Raw genomic sequence first — 20,578 nt, forward strand, 5'->3', positions numbered from 1 at the left:
TACACAACAAACATGTAGAATAACTCTGATGTACAAAGCACTGAGCTCCCCCACTGCGGGGAGGCAGATCATCAGAAGCATCTCTGCTCTGGAGAAGATAATGAGCCAGTGGGGAAGACAGATATTAAAAGAACTGACCAATCTACTAGAAAGGTGGAATATCTACTGAATTGAAGCTTAGACAAGGTGTTTTGGAAGCACAAAGGAGCTAGTGGTTCTGATTGGAGGTAATGGGGAATACTTCATGGGGGAAGTGGCCTTTGAGTTGGGTCTTGAAGCCTGAACAGGAGTTCAATAGATAAGCAATGGAAGAGTCAAGAAAGTACCAGCATCCTAGCTTATGGGAGCCACATGAGTCAGAAGTAAAGCATACTTAGCTGTGTTCAGAGCTTAGAAAGGAACAGCATGGAAGATGAAGCTGCAAAATAATACATGTATAAAGCTTAGTGAATAATAATATGCAGCAAATAATGATAGTTATGTTCCCTGCCTAACTCTGTGTCCTCTTCCTCATAAACTAAAGTCTTAAAAACAGTGACTAAACCCTCTTTGCACCTGATTCTTGGAAGAACTAGGGAAGCAGAAGCAGGCCAGAAAGGTCATGGGATGTTATAAATGAAGGCAGCATAGACATGTCCTGGTCCAAACCACTCCATTTATGGATGTGCAAACCAAGGCCCAGGGAAAAGGAGTGATTGGCCCTGAGTCCCACAGGAAGCAAGCAGGTGGAAGAGACAGGACCCCAGCCCAGCCCCTCCAGCTCTCTTCCCCCGTTCTCTACATTGGATCAGATTTCAGAAAATGATCACACAGGAGGCTGGCCAGTATAATGATTTGAGGAGCATAAAACAGCTCTTACTAACTGGCCCAAGGCATCTTCCACTGGATCACCAATGGATTAAAAAAAGAAGAAGAAGAACACAGAGAATTCATAGCTGAGCAGATTTTATCATTTATAAAAGACACAGTTGATGGAAGTGCTTTCTGACACGTGGTCCTGGCTAAGGCAGCCCTGTGAGGGATGGGGTTGTACAGGCAGGTCCCAGGAGTCCTGGACAAAAGGGGGTGAGATAGGCTTCTAGATATTTAGCACTATCTCACCCTGGTCAAGGGTGAGCTGATGGGACTCCTGCCTGCAGGACCCAGGGCCAGTCTAGAAATCTAGACTGGCACTAGCTTGGCTACCCCACCCCCTGCCCAAGAAGTGCCCCCCAACCCACCCAAGAGAAGAAAGGGAGAAGGGGCAGGAGGGTGAGACCTAAGCTGACTTCGCGGACTCCAGAGACACTGGATGGGATGTGCCACGCTCCCCTGCCAACAGGGGTCCTGATCCCATACATATGGGGGCTATGGGAAAGACCCCAGCCATGGGACGTAAGTCTTGGCCCCCCTTCACTCCCTGTGTGATCTTGAGCAACCCCTTTCCTACTCTCTGGGCCTCAGTTTCCTCATCTGCAACATGAGAGTATCAGGTTAGCTGATCTTTGAAGGTCCTTCTAGTTCTGAAGTGCTGTGAGAACAAGCTTCATCATAATTAATAATAAATGCCCTGCCCCTAAAGAGAGCTTTTTCCCTTTTCCAAAGCACTTTCACTCATAATATCACCTTTCATCTGCACAGCAGTCTGGCCAGGCAGCCAGAAGTGAGCAGACCCTGGACACACAGCCTTTCACACTAAAAACCAAGTCTCTGGAGCCTTGCTCACCTAGACTGGCTTTGGGAGAATTGGCTTCTGGGGTAGTTGTGGCCAAGAAGACAGAATCTAACTTGTGCCCTCACCCCCGAGGAAGCCAGGAAAGGTAGCACTTGTCTTCCAGGGAACCAGAAGATGCCAGCGTTGGGGGTGGGGTGGGGGGAGGCCTGCAGTAGGCTGAGTTCATGGTTAAGGGTGCAGGGTCAGAAAGTTTGTGTCAGATCAAAGACTAGTATAATTAGGTATTACATTTAAAGGTGAAAAAACCTGAGGCTCCAGGAGTCATTATGGGGAAAAGAATGGATTTGGAAGGCAGACTGAAGTTTCTTCCAGTTGGACGACCTTGGACAGTTCCCTGCCACTGCCTTTTGCCTCAGTTTCTCCATCTATAAAATGGACATAACCATACGTACCTTTCAGGATTGTGGTGAGACTAGAAATAATAAATGTAACATGCCTGGCCTGACACACAGCAGATGCTTGGTACATACTCTCTGAATGAATGGTTGAAAGAAGCAATGGGTTGGTGGCATTCCTCAGAGAAGCACTGGAATGCCCAGCAGGGACGGGTCAGGCCAGGATGTGGGCAGATGATTCTCCTGCTTCTGGATGGCTGTCTCCTCAACCTACCCTCAGTCAGGGGCCTTGGGGCCTCTTCTCTGACTCTCCTCGTGGCCCGTGCCAGGGTCCCGTGAAAGACTTTCTGACCCTCCTTGGCAGTGGGATTTGCATTCCTATCATTCTGCTCACTCAGCCCATCCAAGTCTGGAGTTGTTTGAAGCTAAGCAAGGCCTGCGGGATCATCTGCCATGGCACCTCATCGAGGAGATAAGGAAGTGAGACTCTGAGAGGGGCAGTGACACCTCATCTGGAGTCCCACAGCCTGCTCCTTCCCACCACCACTGCCACCATGTTGACAAAAGAAGAATCTGAGGCACAGCAAGCCTCCTGGTCTGGGCCCCACCTGCCCCGTTTCAGCTAGACCCCCATTCTGTTGGGATGCCCCATGTTGATGTCCGGCGCTCTCTCTGGCAGCTCACCGCAGGCCCAGCCTGGCCCACGGGTGCAGGACAGGGGCTCTGGCTGTCAGGACCCTGCGACAGCCTCAGGGAGGAGGGACAGCAGAGGAGGACAGCCGGGGATTCAGCGTTACTGGCCTAGGCGGCCAGCCTGTGCTTTCTGAGCCAGCTCCAGGAGCCGTGCTGACCTGGGAAAGGTCACATTTCATGAGAGCAGGGCTTTCCCTTGGGTGTTGGCCCTCGCGTGCCCAGGTCCGCAGCAGTGCCCTGCCATTTCTGAGACAGCCAGCAGCCCAGCAGCCGGGTGTGGGGTGGGGGGTGTGGCCTGGGCGGAGGGAAGCTTGGTCGAGTCCCAGCGCTGACACTAGTTCACCGTGTCCCCTTTCAGGTCACTTGACCTCTCTGCGCCTCAGTTTCTCCATGGACATAATAAAGGGCAGGACAGCGAGGCCCAAGGTCCCTTCCAGCTGAAACACGCTGTGATTTCCGTGGAGATGGGGGGGCGGGGGGCCTCTCTCTGCCTGTTCCTTTTCCCGTCTTTGCTTTCCTTTTTCCGTCGTCGGTTTATCTCCAGCTATCCAGGTCTCCCTGCCTCCGGGGCTCTTTCTGTTTCCATCTTTCGCTCTCTGCCTCTCTCGCTCCGTATTTTTCTGCCTGCCGCTTCTTTCTCTGCGCCTAGGAGTCTACCTCTGGCTGTATCTCCTTATCCGTCACACCCCCCTCTGCCTCTTTTTCTCTCTTTCTCTGTAGTTATAGACGTTTCTCGGTCTAGTTCTCTCTTTCCCCGGGTCTCTCTCCTTCGGTCCAGCCCGGTCTCTCCGCGGCTCTCCCGCTCGCTCCCCTTCCCCTCCCCCTCCGCCAGCCCCCCTCCTCCCTCCCTCGGCGCGTCTCCCCAGTCCTTATTTGGCTGGGCGGGAGGGCTGGCGGGAGGAGGCGGCCTGCGGGCGGGGGGCGGGGGGCGGGAGCGGGGCCGGGCGGAGGAGGGCGGTGGGTGGTGCTGAAGGGACAGCTCCGCGGCGGCGGCGGCGGCGGCGGCGGCGGCGGCGGCGGCGGCGGCGGCGTTGGCGGCGGCGGCCCCAGGGCGCGGAGCGGGTGCCCGGCTCGGGGAGCGGCGAGCGCAGCCATGCCCCAGGCCGCCTCCGGGGCAGCAGCAGCGGCGGCCAGGGCCGGGGCGCGGGCCGGGGGCGCCGGGGGGCCGGCGGCGGCTCGGGCGGGACGATGAAGCGGCAGAACGTGCGCACGCTGGCGCTCATCGTGTGCACCTTCACCTACCTGCTGGTGGGCGCCGCGGTCTTCGACGCGCTCGAGTCGGAGCCCGAGATGATCGAGCGGCAGCGGCTGGAGCTGCGGCAGCAGGAGCTGCGGGCGCGCTACAACCTCAGCCAGGGCGGCTACGAGGAGCTCGAGCGCGTCGTGCTGCGCCTCAAGCCGCACAAGGCCGGCGTGCAGTGGCGCTTCGCCGGCTCCTTCTACTTCGCCATCACCGTCATCACCACCATCGGTAACTACTCGCCGACGGGGGGGCGGGGACCCGGGGCTGGGCGCCGCGTCCCGGGGTAGTCCCGAGACGGCGAGGGCTGGGGGGATCCCCCGGAGAGGGGCCAGGCGCCGAACCCCGCGCTGCCAGAAACCCGAGTTCAACCTGGCTTGTCTGCCCCGCAGGGACGGGACTCGGGGGAGGCGTCGATTCCTGGCTCCGGACCTGACTCTCCGGCCGGGCCAGCCCTAACTTGTCCCTGCCAGGCTGCGCGAGGGCCTCAGGGGACTCTGAAGTGTGTGAGAGGGGCAGGAACGGCTCGCGGAGGCTGGGGAGGAGGGGTGTGGCCGGGCCAGGCCCTGGAGCAGAGCTGAGTGTAGAGCGGCGGGGAGCGCGCCACTCCGTGTCCCTGGCAGATGGGCTTCCGCACCTTGGCGTGTCCACACCGGCTGGGGCTCCAGGGAGACGTGTGGATGCAGGTACTCTGGCACTCCGCGGCACTCCTGCCTACTCTGGGTGCCTAAAACACCCTCTAACTGCCTCTGTGAGTGCTGCTTGGAGTGGTGTGCGTGTGTGTATGTGTGTGTGTGCGCGCATGTACGTGTGCGTGTGTGTGTGTGTGTGTGTGTGTCCAGCTCCCAGAGTTTGGGCACAGCCAGCCAGTGCCTTTAATTTTCTTAGGGCAGCAGATTTGGTGCTGGAAGCCAGATCCAGCTCTGTCTGCCTTCTCCGCTGTCCCAGGAAAACAGTCACCCTGCAGGAATGGCCTCAGTTCTCTTCTCCAAACAGCGGTGGGGCAGGCCACACATATGCCCAGACTCTCTCACAACATAGGCACGGGCACACATACCCACAGGTACGCACACGCACACACACGGCAGACACAGGCATGCACACACAAAGCACACAAATGGATATCCAGGAAAGGAATCTCCAGTGCTATTGGGAGGTGTCCAGATAGGAGTAAACACCTCACCAGCTCCCAAGTCTCTGATTCCAGCCGAGCTTCATCACTTTTCCTGCTATATGACCTTGGGCAAGTCCCTTCTGTCTGGATCTTGGGCTCACCTCCAGACAATGAGGGGTTGGCTGAAATGATCTCAAGCCTTCCTCCCAGTGCTGGCATGCTCCCAGCCCACCTTCCCCCAAAGCCCATTGGGATGCCTCCAGGCCTCCATCTTTCCCATTCCTTCTCCTCTCTCTGGTCCCCCTCCTTGCCTTGGCTGAGCTCCCAGGGGCTCGTTGCCACTTGGCATAGCCCATAACAAGATGGCAGTGTTTTCCTGGGATCCACAGGAATTGAGGGGGTAAAAAGCAGGACTGGACACTGCTCCTGCAGTCTATCCACTGCAAGACTTTGTCCCGAGGCTCCACTCCTCTCTGGGGTCCATGGGGAGTTCTGCTATGTAGTCTCCAGATTCTGCTTTTGGAAGAGGAAGAAAAGGACCCCAGGATTGGATGTGGCCCAAATGGGGGCACCTCTAGGTCCTGCTGACCCTGTGAGTTTACGGCAGAATAGTCAGACTTAGACCTGCCCAGAAAGGAGCCTCCCCTCTCTCACTTCTCTGCCACCTGCCAGGGTTTCAGAAGCACTGAACCACCAAGTTAGGCCTTCCGCTTCTTCCCACAAGTCGTGCCTTTGATTATGTGTCCCCTTTCTTGGTCCTGTGGTCCCTAGCTCCACAGTAACTACTCAGCTGACCTTGCCTCCAGCCTCATTCCCGCATGAAGCAAGCTCCCCTGGACAATGTTGCCACAAAGAATCTTCCCAAAGTGCAGCCCTCACCATACCAATACCCTCTCAGAAGCCCTCAGTGCCCTCCAGCTGGTGTGGAATCTGGTCCATGCTCCCTATCCCAAATGATAAGGACCTTCCTACCTGGCTCTATCTCCAACTTCATTTCTCACTTCTTACTGACATGATCTCTCCACGACAGCTATACCGTCTCCTGAGAACACTTTAAGTGTGCTTATCCGGCACACCTTTTTCTGTCTTCTATTTGTCTTGTCCAAGCTAAGCTTCCAGGTCCAGCTCAAATCCCAGATCCTTTTTGAAGTCTTCCAGACCATCCCAGGCCACCACTCTAGACAACTGCAGGACTCACTGTCAAGACAACCTGAATGACACAGTGTGGGCTCTCTTGCGCAGTTATTTACATTTTAGGGGATGTGTTTTGTCTCTTTAACCACACTGCAATTAACCTCCATGTGGGCAGTGCCCTGTGGTTCCCATCTCTGTTCTCCCAGTGCTGGCACAGTACCCTGCGGCACACATGAGCACTCAGAGAATGCTATTGATGAGCTTAAGGTGTGTAGAAATGAAAGGACATCATTCTTCCCCCTCCATCCCTGCCTTTTCCCAAAGTGCTTGTAGTCCTCACGCAGACAGATGCTAAAAGCTGGGGGTAGACGCAGACATAGTGCCTTTGGTGATATTTATTGATATAGTGCTGGGCAAGAGGAAAGACAGCATTAAAGCACCACCCTGGTTTGGGGGGGGGGGCAGAAAAGCACTGCCCACTTCCTGCCTCACCCAACCATCCCTGGCTTTTTGTCACCTCTCTCTCTGGCTACACCATCTGGCTGGAAACCGTCCACAGGGGCTCTGCTCTAAGACAAGCCTGTCTGGGCTGTGATTTGATGGCTGGAAGGGGCCCTATATGAAACTGATGGTGACCTCAAACCCAGAGGCAACATCCTCTGTCCACCTGACCCCTCTGGGGACCGAAACAGGTCTCCTGACTCATTGGGACGTTGGGATAGAAAAATGACAGAACCTCCCACTTAGTGATCACAACGCACACTCATCTCATCTCTTGAGTCTCAGCCTTTGCCGCTCAGGAAAGATGCCAGGGCAGGTATTATCAGCTCCATGGCACAGATGAGGGCATGGAGAGACAAGGAGGGGAAGGGACTTCCCCAAAGTCATGCAGCTGGTGAGCAGCCGAGTTAGAGCAAGAAGCTGGGTCTTCTGACTCCAAGCCCAGTGCTCTTTCCCTGCCGGTCTCTTGGCTGCTTCTTCTGCCTCCATATGCTGGGAAGCCCAGAGCCAGCTGCAATTGGCATGGCCAGGACGTGCTCAGTGATGCCAGCTTGCAGGGCGCTCTCGGGCAGGCCCTGATTGGTTGCGGGTCGGCAGGGTCTGAGTTAGTCATTCACCTGGTTAGTCACAGTCTCCATGGGCTGCAAGGATTCCTCCAGCTTCCTCATCCCTGGCTTCCCAGCCAGGAAACCCTTTCTTTGTTGTGCCCTAAGTTCATCAAACGCAAATGGAAACTCTTTTCTGGGAAAGCTTAACCTCTCTGGCTGTTGAGTCATTAAACTCCTCCGGGGCCCCAGCCCCATCTATTCATAGCCTGGAGGCTGTCAGAGCTGGAAGGGGACTCAAGATCAGCTAGTGCCACCCCCTCCTCTTACAGATAAGGAACCAGAGAGGTGACAAGAGTAACACAGCCAGAGGTTAGCCAAACCTGACTCCCCGCCTCTGCTCCTTCCACTCGTTCAGGATGCCTCTTGTTTGTTCTTATTATCAGCAGCGGGAACAGCCACCATTTATTGTCTACTCTTGGTCAGGCTCTATACGCTCTCGTTCAGTTCTCTTGACAACCCCTCAAGAGGGGCATTATTACCCTTATTACCCCCATTTTTCAGCAGAGGAAACTAACGCTTTTTGTGTAGATGACTCATGCTTGGCCTTGTGACTTGAAAGTGTGGCACCTGCCCAGATTCAACTGAGCCTCTTTGACTCCCATGCCCTGGCTTTCACCACTTCAAGAACTTAGCCCAGACCCTTGTATCCTAGGGCACCGGGGAGCCAAGGCTTATCTTTTCCCCTGGCAAAGTCCTTCCCAGGAGAGTTCCTCTTGCTCCAGCACACTGCACCCAGCCTGCTGCTCCCCAACACCCCCTGCCCTGACCAACCCAGACCATGTGGCAGAGCTGTGCCCAGCACCAGGCTCTCCCTGAGACCGCCGTGGGCTCACAGGTGCTCTTCTCCCATGTGGGCCCCCGTAATCCTCAGGGTTCTAAGGCAACAAGAGGCCAGGTGACTGATCAGCTGATGGAGCTGGGGCAGAAAACCTTCTGTTCTGCTCTCTCCTCAGCTTCTGGCCTGTTCTCAGCTGAGCACAGGTTCCCATCACCCACCACGTGGCCTGGGAGTCATTAGGTTGTGAATTCAAGCAGGCAGCTCATGAAGGAACCTGTACTTTTTACATCTTTCCAAGAAGGAGGAAAGTACAGTAGTGACCTGCCACCCAATATATCCTAGAGTCCTCAAATAAAAGAGTGAAAGGAGACATCAGCAATCATCCAAACACCCAGAGAGGTGAGTGACTTGCCCAAAGTCACACAGAAAGTTGCAAGTACAACCCTGATTAGAACCAAGGCCTTTGGGTGCCCCCGTTGGAGTTCTCTCCAGCGCTCCAGCCTGTTCTCCTCACGACCCATCATCTCTCTTAGCATCAAGACCTCTGGTTGCTTTTCACGCCACTGTTCCCAGTCCTCTGCTGACTGGCTGGGGTGGGATGGAGGGGCAGCCCAGCCGGGAATAGTCCTACTGCCCATGCTCGGTCAGCATTTCCTTCCTCCTTGTTCACAGGCCACCCCTCTGCTTGGACCGCACAAGCCTTTGCTGTGGTGGTCTAAGAAGGCAGGCTCTGGCTTAGGAGCCAGAGTGCCTGGGTTCATCCCTCAGCTCGCCTCTCCACTCACCTCCCCCAGCCCCCTGCCACTAGTTATATATGATCTTGGACAAGTTACTTAGTCTCTCTGAGCTCGTTTTGTCATTTGCAAAATAGGGAGAATAATATCTGCCTCCCAGGAATGAAATGGATAATATAAAGGAAATATCTGGTACAGAGTAGGTACTTAATAAGCAATATCTGTAATGATCAGTGTAATTAACATTATCGTTCATGTATTATTACTAGTACTCCCTCACAAAAGGGAACTGCTTGGTTTCCCAAGGATTACCAAGAATACAGCTACCTCATCTTAACAAGTGGGGGACAGTGGTGTTGGGGACCAGAGGCTGCCACACCCTTCCCTGTATTCTCCTAATCCTACTCCCCCAACCCAGGCTTTCCAGATCCTACCCATGCCTGGAGTCTGCCTGACATCCAAGCTCAGGGGCAATGCTCCCTCCTCTCAGCAGACGGACCTTGCAGAAGACCAGTCAGGAATGGCGAGGTTCACAGTGGTAGAAGGACCTTCCCTGGATTGGAGCAAGGGGGCAAAAATTCTGGCTCCACTTAAGTCACTTGCTGGTCCTCTAGGACTATCAGTTTCCTCATCTACAAGGAGGGCATATTTGATCAGAGGTCCTTGTGACTGTCGTGCCTCCTACCTACGTGTCCAGTTCCCTCACATCACAGTTTGGGGCCGGAGACATGGAGGGAGTGGGGGCAAGAATAGGACCAGAAATAGAAGACACACGCCTGGCCGGAGTGGGGACAGGAAAAACACAATAAGTATTTTCAAAGAAAACATAAACAAGCACAGATGAGTGTAGTGCAAATCACCACTATAAACAGCTTTCAGCTGGCAGCACAAACGGTGAATCTGTGAGTTGATTTTGTAATAAAAAAAAAAAAAAAAGTAAAAGTGATTTCCCTGCAGTCAGCCAGCAGCAAGGGAAGAGACCCAGCAATGACGGAGAACATTCTCAGAGACCCAGATGGGCACTCCCTCTTGCCCCATCGCTGCCTCAGGACGGATGCAGGGAATTGACATGTGTCTGTAACATCTCAGGCCACATCTGGGGCACTCCTCACAGCCTGCACTCCCACCGCTGCCCTGGGAGGGCAGGCCTCTCATTCTGTTAAGGACAAGGACAGGGAAGCTCAGAGAAGTGGAAAATTGGCCCAGGATCCTACAAATATAAAATGATAGCGCCAGGGCTTACCCCCAGGGCCATAGGGAGTATCTTTTCAGAGCCATGCGGCTCCTCCCCTCCAAGGAGCCCCTGCTGTCCCTTCTGTGAATGTCACAAATGATGCAGGATGGGATACCGGGGTCCTTGCAGGACACTCAGTGATGGCCTCAGCATCAGGATCTCAAGCCCTCAAGAACATTTAGCCCAAAGAGAAATCAGATTTTTAGCTCCAACCCTCTTGCTTTATGAAGGGGAAGCTGAAATTCAGATCACAGAAGGGACATGGCCAAGGCTACACTGAAACAGTTAGTTTCAGAGTTGCCTGGAAGCCCTGTTTACTGACGCCTCACTTGGTGTTCCTGCCGGCCACCCACCCCCCTGCCCTGCAGTCTCTTAAAGAAGAGAGCAAGCTGCCAGCCAGCCTTTCTGCTTGCCCCGGGTCCCCTCCTGACCCTCCTGTTAGCCTCCAGTCCTCAGAGAGCCACATGACAAATGCCTTTTGAGACCCTTGTCTGCTGCAGAGAGAGCAGTCAAGGGTCCCAGTGATGCCACTGCCTCCTGGCTGGTCCACACTTCCTCGTTGTCCAGAAACTGCCCTGCTAAGGTGGTTCCCAGGCAGCTCCTGGAGACACCTGGAGCCAGCCCACCCCAGCTACTGCGCATGTCACACCTTCACCTTCCCGTTTCCCAGAGCCAGCCGCAGCTGCCACCTAGAGCCATCAGCTCCAGTCTTCCTGGTCCGGTGGCCTCCCGGGGCCCCTGCCAGGCTTCGGCCAAGCTCCCACCTTCTGCCTTCACAAAAGCTGGCCTCTCACTGCTCCTGCGTCCCCCTTCTTCCTCCAGTGACACACAGGACCCCTTTGTGAGGGGGCACGTGGCTGCTGGGAATTCAAAGCAGGAGACTTGCCTGGGAGCTAGAAACAGGGTTCTTTCTCCCCCCTTAGACAAACCCTCCAGCTTTCTCTCTCTTCTGCTGCCCCTGAACTCGTGGGAGGAGCAGACCCTTCCCTGGAATGCGTCAGTCTTCCCATCTGTACAGAGGAGATGCTCCACAGGGGAACCAAAGAAGTCCTGCTCAGCAGTATGGATACATTAATGCTTTGCAAACACTACTGTGCAGGGAAAGACCTGGTTGATCTTGTTTGAATGCAGATTCTGATCAGTAGGTTTGGGGTGGGGTCTGAGATTTTTGCATTTCTAGCAAGCCCCCACCCCCACCCCCGGGACAATGATGCTATAGATTCATAGTCCTCACTTTGAGTAGTGAGGATCTAAACAACCTGGAGACATGACTTTGGGGAATAGACTTGAAGTGTGGACTATGGTTTTAAGAACAAGAATGTGTAGAGCTCGAAAAATCCCTAGGAATCTGGCTGTGGAATATGAGAGCCAGTGGCATAAGAGCTGGTGGATCCCTACTCTGAGTCTGGAGAGAGGCTGTGGCTCGCCCCACAAGAACCAGCCATGGAGGCTAACGAGGCATTGAACCCACAGACTGTGGGGTTCACGAGGCATTGAACCCACAGACTGTGTGGTCATGTGGGTGGGGAGAAGGGAGGAGAGGAGTGAGAAGGGCTTGCCCCATGGAGAAGCATGCAAACGGGCATCTGCTGTCCTCAACTGGCCTCTATTCCTCCCCCATCTGCCAGGGAAGCTCCTCAGATCCATGGAAGATGTGTGCCCGAGATTAAATGTCCAAGTGGGTTACTGGCTCCGACCTCATGGTGACTACACCAAATCCCAAGGGGCAGTGCAGCCTCCAATCACCATTAAGAGAGGTTTGGTGTCATTTCTTCTTTTTTTTCAAAGAAGATTTTGTTTATTTATTCATGAGAGACACACAGAGAGAGGCAGAGACATAGGCAGAGGGAGAAGCAGGCTTCCTGTGGGGAGCCTGATGTAGGATTCAATCCCAGGACCCCAGGCAAAGGCAGACACTCAACCTGAGCCAAAGGCAGACACTCAATCACTGAGCCACTCAGGTGCCCCTCATTTCTTCTTTCAAGAAGAGCCCCAGCTTCCTGTGGGCTGGGATCCATACAGCAAAGGACAATGGAGGTCTCCAGGCCCGTGATCCTATGGCTACTAGATACACTCATCCTGTTGTCAGCAATGGCGTGGAATACAGCCAGACTTTAAGATGGACATCAACAACCTGGGGAACAGTCAGAGGAGGGGAGCAGCATGCCAAATGAGGGAGACTTGGCACGGACAAGTGTGGAGAGCATGCATGCTGCCTTCAAATATCTGCTGGGCTGCTACAAGATAAAAGAACCAACCTTGGGCTTATTGGGCCCAAGGGGTTGAACCAGCACCAGTGGGTCAAGTTCATATAAAGACTTAATCAAGTCCAATATAAATGTAACTTGTTAGAGTTGAAGCTGACCAAAAATGAACTATGCTGCCTTGTGAGCTGGTGACCTCTCCCATCACAGGAAGCATACAAGAAAACACTGGGTGGGCAAGCTGCAGAGGATATCTGTATCAGTTGGGGTTCCATCAGAGAAGCAGAACCTGTAGGAGATACATATTAAGAGACATATTACAAGGAATTGGCCTATATGGTGATAGTGGCTGCTAGGCAAGTCTGAAATCCGTAGAGTAGACCGTTAGGAAGCTGGAAGTCTTTCCAGCATGGGCTGAAGCTGCCATCCATAGGCAGAATTTCTTCTTCAGGGAAACTTCAGCTTGGCTCTTAAACCCTTTCAAATGATTGAATCAGGCCCACTCAGATTATCTAAGATAATATCCCTTCCTTAAAGTCAACTGATTATGGACTTTAATTACAACTACAAAATGCCTCACAGCAACCTCTAAATTAACATTTGATTTATAACTAAGGGCTTTAACCTAAGCAGATTGATGTGTCAAAAAAGATCGTCACACTATCCATATATCAGACTGGGGGTTACAATAAATGGCTTTTAAGATTCTTCCCAACCCTGAGATTCTTTGATTTCTTGACCTTCCAGGGGGCAGCCTGGAGAGTCCAAATACTAGAAGAGGGACTCCTAAACCTTCAAATACTGTTGAGATCTCCCGAGTACTAGGCGCTATAGTTGGCACAGAAAGAATAGATGACCAAGAGCCAGCTCCTTCCCCACGGAGCCTCTGGTCTAGTGGAATCCTGAAACCACAAGTTGAATGTAATATATGCTAAGTCCTAGTAGAGTGACACAGAATAGGGAGCTGAGAAGGCTTCCTGTAGCAGGTAGCACTTGAGGGAGTTTGAATGAGGAGTGAGGACTCTGGTAGGTGACTGATGATGGGTTGTGAGAACTTTCTAGATGAGGAAACAGCATGGGACATGAGTGTACCCAAGGAAAGTGGCAGGGGCAGCCCCTCCAGGGGCTGACTTCTGGACCCTGGTGGGTGGACCTGGTTGCACAGGCACTGAAAGAGGGAAGTGCAGTCCCCAGCCTGTGTTCTCCTGCCTGGATCCTGACAGTGGGTGCCCCCATATTCCTAGTCAAACCACTGGGTGCCCTCGTGACCCTGGCTGAAGCAGTGGATCACCTTAGTTGGATAGCAAGTGCCTTCCTGACATTGGTTGAACCCATGGGTTCCCTCATAACCCCAGCTGAACTAGTAGGCGCCCCCAGGATTCCAGCTGGACCAGGGGGTGATGAACCTGAATCCTGACCATCTCCCTTCACCTTCGCCCTGGTCACCCAGCAGACCTCAGTCCCCTGGGAGTGCTTCCCGCACTCCTGTCACCACACTTCCTTTTCTGGGCCACAAAGCCACTCTGGAGCCCAGACTGAAACCAGTTTTATGGATAGAATGCAGGAGCCCTGGGGGCAGCACTCAGCTGGAGAAGATACTGTCACACAATACTGTGTGGATATTTCCTTCATGGACAACCCCAGACACTGGCTCTCAGACCCCTTCATCTCTGCTCAAGGCTTCCCAGCTTGGCACAGACTCACTGTCCCTCCTCAAGAATGTGTAGGGCCTCCTGACCACAGCTCCAATGCAGAAATAACCATCTCAGAAACTTCCGAAGAGGCACATTCCAGCCCTCCAGCCACAGGACTGTCTGGGGGCTCTCTCCAGAGACCCAAACTGTGTCAGGCCCCAGTAGAACCGCCCAGAGAGAAGGACACCAGGCTCTCAGACAGGAAGTGGTCCTCTCCTCCATGATGGCTCCAGGCCTCCTGCTAGTGCAGAGGAGCTCCCCGGGACCTTGGGGGCAGGCAGTTACAGGCAGGAGCAAACCTCAGATGGAGGCACCCAGAGGGGTTTGCCTTGGGCTGTTCTTCCAGGTCTTAGACCTGATGTGGAGCAGCCACTCCCCGCAGAGCCTGCCTCAGTTTCCACGGTTAGAAGCCAAAGCTGCCATTTGCTGGGAGGTTTCTCTGGATTGAGCCCATTATGTGTATCACCACATTCGATCCTCAGGGCGACGGGGCCACTGTTACAATCCCCATCTCACAGACAAGGACTCTGAGGCTCAGAGAGGTTAGAGAATGCACGCAAAGGCACACTGCTGGCAAGCAGCAGAATGGGGATGGGTAAAGCACGCCCTGCTCTTGGCTTAGAAAGCCCTTGGTCATACAGACTCTCTTCTGAGGCTCCTGACAACCCAGGTATCATTATTCCTACTTTGCCAATAAAGAAACCAAACTGGGGAGCCTAAAGCCACTTCCTACAATCCTAAGGCAGTGATACAGGAGCAGGAGTCAAGTCAGGACCCCCCAGACCTAAACCACCCTCTCCCCTTGGAACATGGGTGCCCTCACCTCCTAGACAGTGGCTGAACATGGGTTATTCCCATGGCAGGGATGTGGGGGCCTTGTAGAAGTGCATGTCAGCCCTTGGAGGGAGTATTGGGGGGGTGGTCTTAGTCTCACACATTTGTCAACACCATAGTTCTGAGCAGGATGGAAACCTAAGACTAGAAATGAGAACAGAGTGATGATTCTTAGGAGTGGCCAGTGAGTGAGAGAGGGGGCTGTGTCAAGGCTAACTTGGGCAAGCCACCTGCCTGCTCCCCGGTGTGTGGAGGGACAGGTAAGATGGCCCTGCACCCCAGTGGAGAAAGCTTGTCCCAGTACCAGCCGTTGTTTGGAACCAGAGTGATGGGTGTCAGGGCCTGGGCCTAGGACTCAATTCATTAGGCCTGAACTAAGCCCGGGGCCCTGCAAGTTTTAAATAGTCCCCTATGAAGGGACCTGCAGCCAGGTTTGGGAAGCACAGGAGAGAAAAAGATCATTAGAATCAGCATTCTGTACTTCGGAGGCTGGACCACTTGCCAGCCCGCGGCTAGCATTTTCTTTCTGGGTTTCCTTGGGACTTAAGAAACATTCGAGGGGTGGCTAAGGAAGATTCTTTAGAGTTCACAGGCCAAAGCTCCTAGGGTAAGCCAGGTGGCAGAGACAGCAAGAGTCAGCGGGTGGCCCCAGGAGAAGGCCCAGTGCCCACCACCCCCAGGTAAAGAGGACTGAGAGGCTCAGTCGGGCCCTGGAGACAGGTTCCATCTTCACAGCTTTAGCTCTCAGGCTGCCCTCGACCCCAGGGAAGAGATATCAGCCCCAGGGAGGCCCCTTAGTCATGTGAGTATCACTCACCTGGGAACAAATGGGGGCCTTTGGTCTGGCAGAGCCAGGTGGCTCACTCTGCAGTGAGTACGGATTTTCAGTATGTATCATGGATTTTCCACAGTGAGAGTTAGACAGGGTAAGACCCTCTGGGGCGGCTCTTGGTCTTGGGTCCACTTCCAGGTAGGGCCAGAGAGAGAGAAACCTAGACCCAAGTTCATTGGCAGCCCTCCCCTTGGGTGTCATGCCCAGCTCAGCACCCCAGAATTGGAAGCACTCATCTTCCCTGGGCACTAAAGAGGCCCTCGTGTCCCCTGCCTGTCCCTCAGGGTCAGCTACCGGATTCACAGAGGTGGGCTACGTGTCCTTTCTCTGAGCCATGACTAATGATTTCTCCTCCTGTAGCTGAGCTAAGGAAAGTGGGACACACAATCCCCTCCACTGTCTCTCAGCTCCTACCTGCCTGAGAGACCCACAGCAAGTCCCATGCCCCCTGCCCCCGGCCTTCTCTGTGAGGGACTGGGCTGCTGTGTCTGAGCCCCTTATAGCTCTGACCATCTCTGTTCTCTGTTGAACCTACTCCTGGCCTCTACTTCCACTTCCAGCCCTCCTAAGAAGCGCACTACCCAGCATTATACTCATGTCCCCACTTCACCCCATGCATGCTGGCTGAGCCCTGGAGGGACTTCCTCTGTGTCCAGCCCCAAGAATAGAGCTCTGTACAGGACCTCCAAGTCACCCCTTTTGGAAAGAGAGCATTTCTGACTGTGGCGGAGGTCCCGCTTATCAGCAGAGCAAGTCCACTGCCCCAGCCCCTGGGACAGCTGGAATGCAGGGGCCTCCCACCGGAAAGGGCGGCACCCACAGCCAACAGCTCCCATAGTAGTCGTGGGTGGGGTGTGGGAGGCAGCCGTGGTGCTGAGAGCTAGCGCTGTCTGACAGGGGGTGGCCAGGAGAGAGGCTGCAGACACTCTTTTTCCCAGGATGCCTCTAGACCTGAGCCGGTCCTGGGTGAGCACTTAGGAAACATCCAAGTTTCCAAATATTCAGTATTGCAGGTGGCCAGTCCTGCAATCCTGGCTCTAGGCTAGCTCAGAGACTCTCAGGGCCCTGGGAGCTAAAGTCCTGCTCATGGACCAACTTTCAACATCCCACCTAGACCAGTGACCTGCTAGATCTCTGAGGGGCCAGGGTTAGCTCCTGGGTCCTCACAAGAGTTTAATATCTCAGAATGTTTATGGCACATCACATGATTCCCTGTTGCAGAACATACACAGGCCAACCCGAAGGCCATGGCAAGCATCCTCCTCAGCCTTGGCTAGAAAGGGGGTGGAGTTCAGAGTGCTGACACCAGCATAGTCATGCAGAACAAGGACTCACCTTGGCACTGGATGGCATCGCAGCAATTCCTGGGGTCCTTTGGATTCTTTGAGAATTGTAGATTTGGTGTAACTTCCCTCTTCCAGATGAGGAGACTGAGACCCAGGGCTGGGGCCAGAGGGAGATAGAACGTGACCCTCCCCAGCCACCAGCAGTTCAATCATAGAACTGGCTCTCTCAGACCCAGCCTCCTGGCCCATTCCACTGGCTCAATAACCACACAATCATCCCTCCATTCCCTTCATTTTCCTGAGCACCTTCCATGAGTCAGGCACCATACTAGGTCCCAAAGTCCCAGCTTTGTCCTCACAGTATCTACATTTCAGAGGAAGTAGGTAGTGAATAAACTGAGTTATATGATCACAAATAAATATCATCTCACTAGTACCAAGTGCCAGGAGACAGTAAAACAAAAGGATGTGGTAGGGTCCTTGGGTCGCCCAATCAGTGAAGCATCTGACTTTTGATTTCAGCTCAGGTCATGATCTCAGGGTGGTGGGAACAAGCCCTACTCAGTGCTCAGTGGGGAGTCTGCATGGGATTCTCTCCCTCTCTCCCACTGCCTCTGCCTCCTCCCCTGCTCATTCTCTCTCTTTCTCTCCCTCCCTCTCTCTGTCTCTAAAAATAAATAAATAAATATTTTAAAAACAAGAGGATATGGCAGAGAGAAGGATGGACAATCCTTCCCAGGAGGAGTCTCTATGATGCAAAAATCAAGAAGAGCCTGTGATGAGGGTGTGGGGCAGGGAAGTAAATGCAAAGCTCCCAGGTGGGCCAGAGTTTGGCATATTTGAGAAACAGGAGCAGAAAGGGCAGTGGACTAGGCGTACTGAGCCTAGAGGCGCAAGCATAGAAGAGCTGGGGCTTTCAGGACCATGGAGCACATGGTCAAGAGCTTGGATTTTACTCAATGTGTAATGGAAGTCCCTGGAAGGCTTTAAGCAGGGCTGTTATGTGATACGACTGAAGTTTTTACCAGATCGCCGTAGCTGTTCTCTGGAAGTCAGGTGGCTGTAGTTCAAGAGGGAAGCTGGCAGACCTATGAAGCTTCCAGTGTCCTGAGAGAATGAGGGTGGGTTGGATGCGGGGAGACTGTGGACGTGGTGAGCAGGTGTGGATTGGGGGTGTGCATCAGGGCCTAGTGGCTGGACCTGATGCAGGATAAGATGCCTGAGATGGGGGAGAGGAGGGTGGAAGATGGCTGTGGGCATCAGGGAAAGAGGATAGTCAAGGATGGGCTTTGACCTGAGCAACTGGATGGAGGGTAAGCATTGTCTGAGACAGAAAACAGGGAACGTAACAGGTTTGGTAAAGAGATGAGACTTCTCTTTTAGACACACAGGTTAATTTTGAGATGCTAAGTCCCTGTGGGCTGTGAGATAGACAAGTCTGGAGCTCCAGGGAACACATTTGGGAGTTATCAGATGGAAATAATATTTAAAGTCACCCAGTGAGATGGGATGAGCTGGAAAGAGGGGAGAGCGGGGGAGAAAAGTCCCTGGGGAGGGCAGCACACCACCCCCACCCCATCCCCAATACTGCGGGGGAGAGGGAGCAGGAAAGGGGGTCTACCAGACCCTGGAGAGGAACCTGGAGGGCAAGAGCGTTGTTTCGGGAGAGAGGGAGCTGTCAGCTGCCAGCTGCTGCTGGGAAATCAAGTCAGATGACCACAGGGAAACAACCGGTGCGTTTGGCAGCCTGGTGGCCGTGGGAGACACTGACTGTGAAAACACAGTGCCGCCTTCCACAGCCCGTTCTGGAAGGTGGAAGGGGCTACTTTTCTATCTGGGGAGCGGGAGGTGGATGGGGCGGACCGGATTCCAAGAGAGGCTGGGAGAGAACATCGCAGCTCCCTGTCCCCAGGCCTCTTCATAAATGCTTCACTAGCCCCCTGCGGAGGCCCATGAGAAGTTATCATTATGTCCATTATGCAAATGAGGTCCAAGTTCCAGCACAGTTATCGGCTCAGGAGCTCCAGGCCCGGCTGACCCCAAAGCCCCTGCTCATGGTACAGTAGCCTCCCAGCCAGCTCCCAGCTGCCTGTCTCCCCTTGCTGCTGCTCCCCACATCTGCTTCCACCTTCCCATCCATCTCTGTCCTTTGATCATTTCTGTCAGCTTCCAGCAGTCCTGGCCTCTGCCTCCCTCCTTGGGGTAAGCTCTGCTTTTTCTCTTTGATCCTGCAAGTCTGTCCTCAGCTGCATCCTCAGCTGGGCCCCATGTCCCCCTCCCCCATCCCACTGTCACTGCAGGATCCCCTCATACCCTCTGCCAAGGGTGGGGGATCTGCAACTTTCTGGGGGGGTTGGGGGAGCCTGGGTCTGCGAGATGGGATGTAGGGCACGTGGCTCTCTCTGGCCAGCCTGAGTGATCTCCTCCTGCCCCTGCCTCCGTGTCCTGACCGAGATGAAGGAGGCCGTCCAGGATGCCCAGAGCCATCTCCAGCTCCTACCCTCAGATTCTGAGGCCCCGCCTGGCCCTGGCTGTGCTGTGACCTGGCTCCCAACTGGAAGAGCTCAGCAGAGGGGACCCAACACTCAGGCACCAGGGGGCCCACGCTCCCTGAAGTCCTGACAGGGGGCTGCAGTAGTAATTAGCTCCTCACACATCCCCGGGGTTATTTTTAAGCCTCGTTCTTCCCTGGTTTATTTTTAAAGTAACACTGGCACGTGGCTGGCCAGCTGCCCCTCCCAGGTGCTGGTGCCAATTTGGGCCAGGAATGGAGCAGGGCAAGATGTGCCCCTCCTCTGGGCGCCCCCCGCCACGGGGTGCCAGAGTTAACCAGCCCCTCACTGGATGGTGAGGAAGTTCCTGCTGCTCTGAGAGGCTGGGTCCGGCCTGGGGCGAGCAGGTGGGCTGGCAGCAGGGAAACCCCCACCCCAGAAACTCCCACATCCCCATCTTTACTCTGATGCACACGCTGTGTGACCTTGACCAAGTCACCTCACCTGCCCAAACCTCAGCTTCCTGAGAAGGAGAGTGATGGCCATATCTGCCTCCCTAACTGTCCAATACTAGAAAGAGCAAGAAACTGCAGCGCTACACAAGCAGGAGGGAATCCTGGCTAAGCTCCCCATTCAAACATGCCCCCTCCTCTGTTCCACTAAACTCCCTGGAAGCCCTGCCTTCTCCCTGGGCGGGGAACTCCAGTCTGCCAGAGGCTCCTCAGTGCCCTCCGTCTCTTACCCACCTGCCCTGAGACCCGCCTTCCACATTTTCAGCTTGGCCGAGCACTAATCCAGGCTGCCCGGGGTGCAGGGCAGCTGTCAGGCTGCTGGTGCCCATTAAAAGGCTTCTGCTTGGCATGGGGGCGGCGAGGGCAGAGCCACCCCTGCCCCAGCACCTCCCCCTGCCCACCTCCTCCCTGGCAGCCTTCCAGAGAGCTCAGCTATGGAAAAGCACTGCCAAGGGTTAGCTCCAAAACGCTTTCCTCAGCTACAGAGCAATAGTTAAGCCCAGAGAGATATGACATATGGTAGAGGACACTGAAAGGCAGGTTGAAAGTTTGGGCTTCTTTCCCTGAAGGCAATGGGGAGTCACGGAAGGTTTTTGAGCATAGGAGTGACATTTTGAGCAGGGAGCAAAGTGGAGCATA

At 54.3% G+C, this 20,578-nt stretch overlaps 1 protein-coding gene and 1 long non-coding RNA gene across 2 annotated transcripts in view; one reads left to right on the forward strand and one right to left on the reverse strand.

Annotated features, from left to right (window-relative positions):
• Positions 1-3,930: 3,930 nt before the first annotated feature.
• KCNK3 (potassium two pore domain channel subfamily K member 3) overlaps positions 3,931-20,578 on the forward strand; it is a 38,254-nt gene continuing 21,606 nt past the window's right edge. The window contains 1 exon segment of the mRNA XM_038561008.1: positions 3,931-4,213. Coding sequence (XP_038416936.1) covers positions 3,931-4,213 — 283 coding nt within the window.
• LOC119869823 lies at positions 11,970-20,308 on the reverse strand. Its single transcript, XR_005372238.1, has 3 exons — positions 20,174-20,308; positions 16,985-17,092; positions 11,970-12,578 (listed from the first exon to the last, which is right to left on the reverse strand). It is a non-coding gene; the product is annotated as an uncharacterized LOC119869823 (long non-coding RNA).

The sequence above is a fragment of the Canis lupus genome, chromosome 17 (genome assembly GCF_011100685.1).
Source record: "Canis lupus familiaris isolate Mischka breed German Shepherd chromosome 17, alternate assembly UU_Cfam_GSD_1.0, whole genome shotgun sequence".
Taxonomy (NCBI): Eukaryota; Metazoa; Chordata; class Mammalia; order Carnivora; family Canidae; genus Canis; species Canis lupus.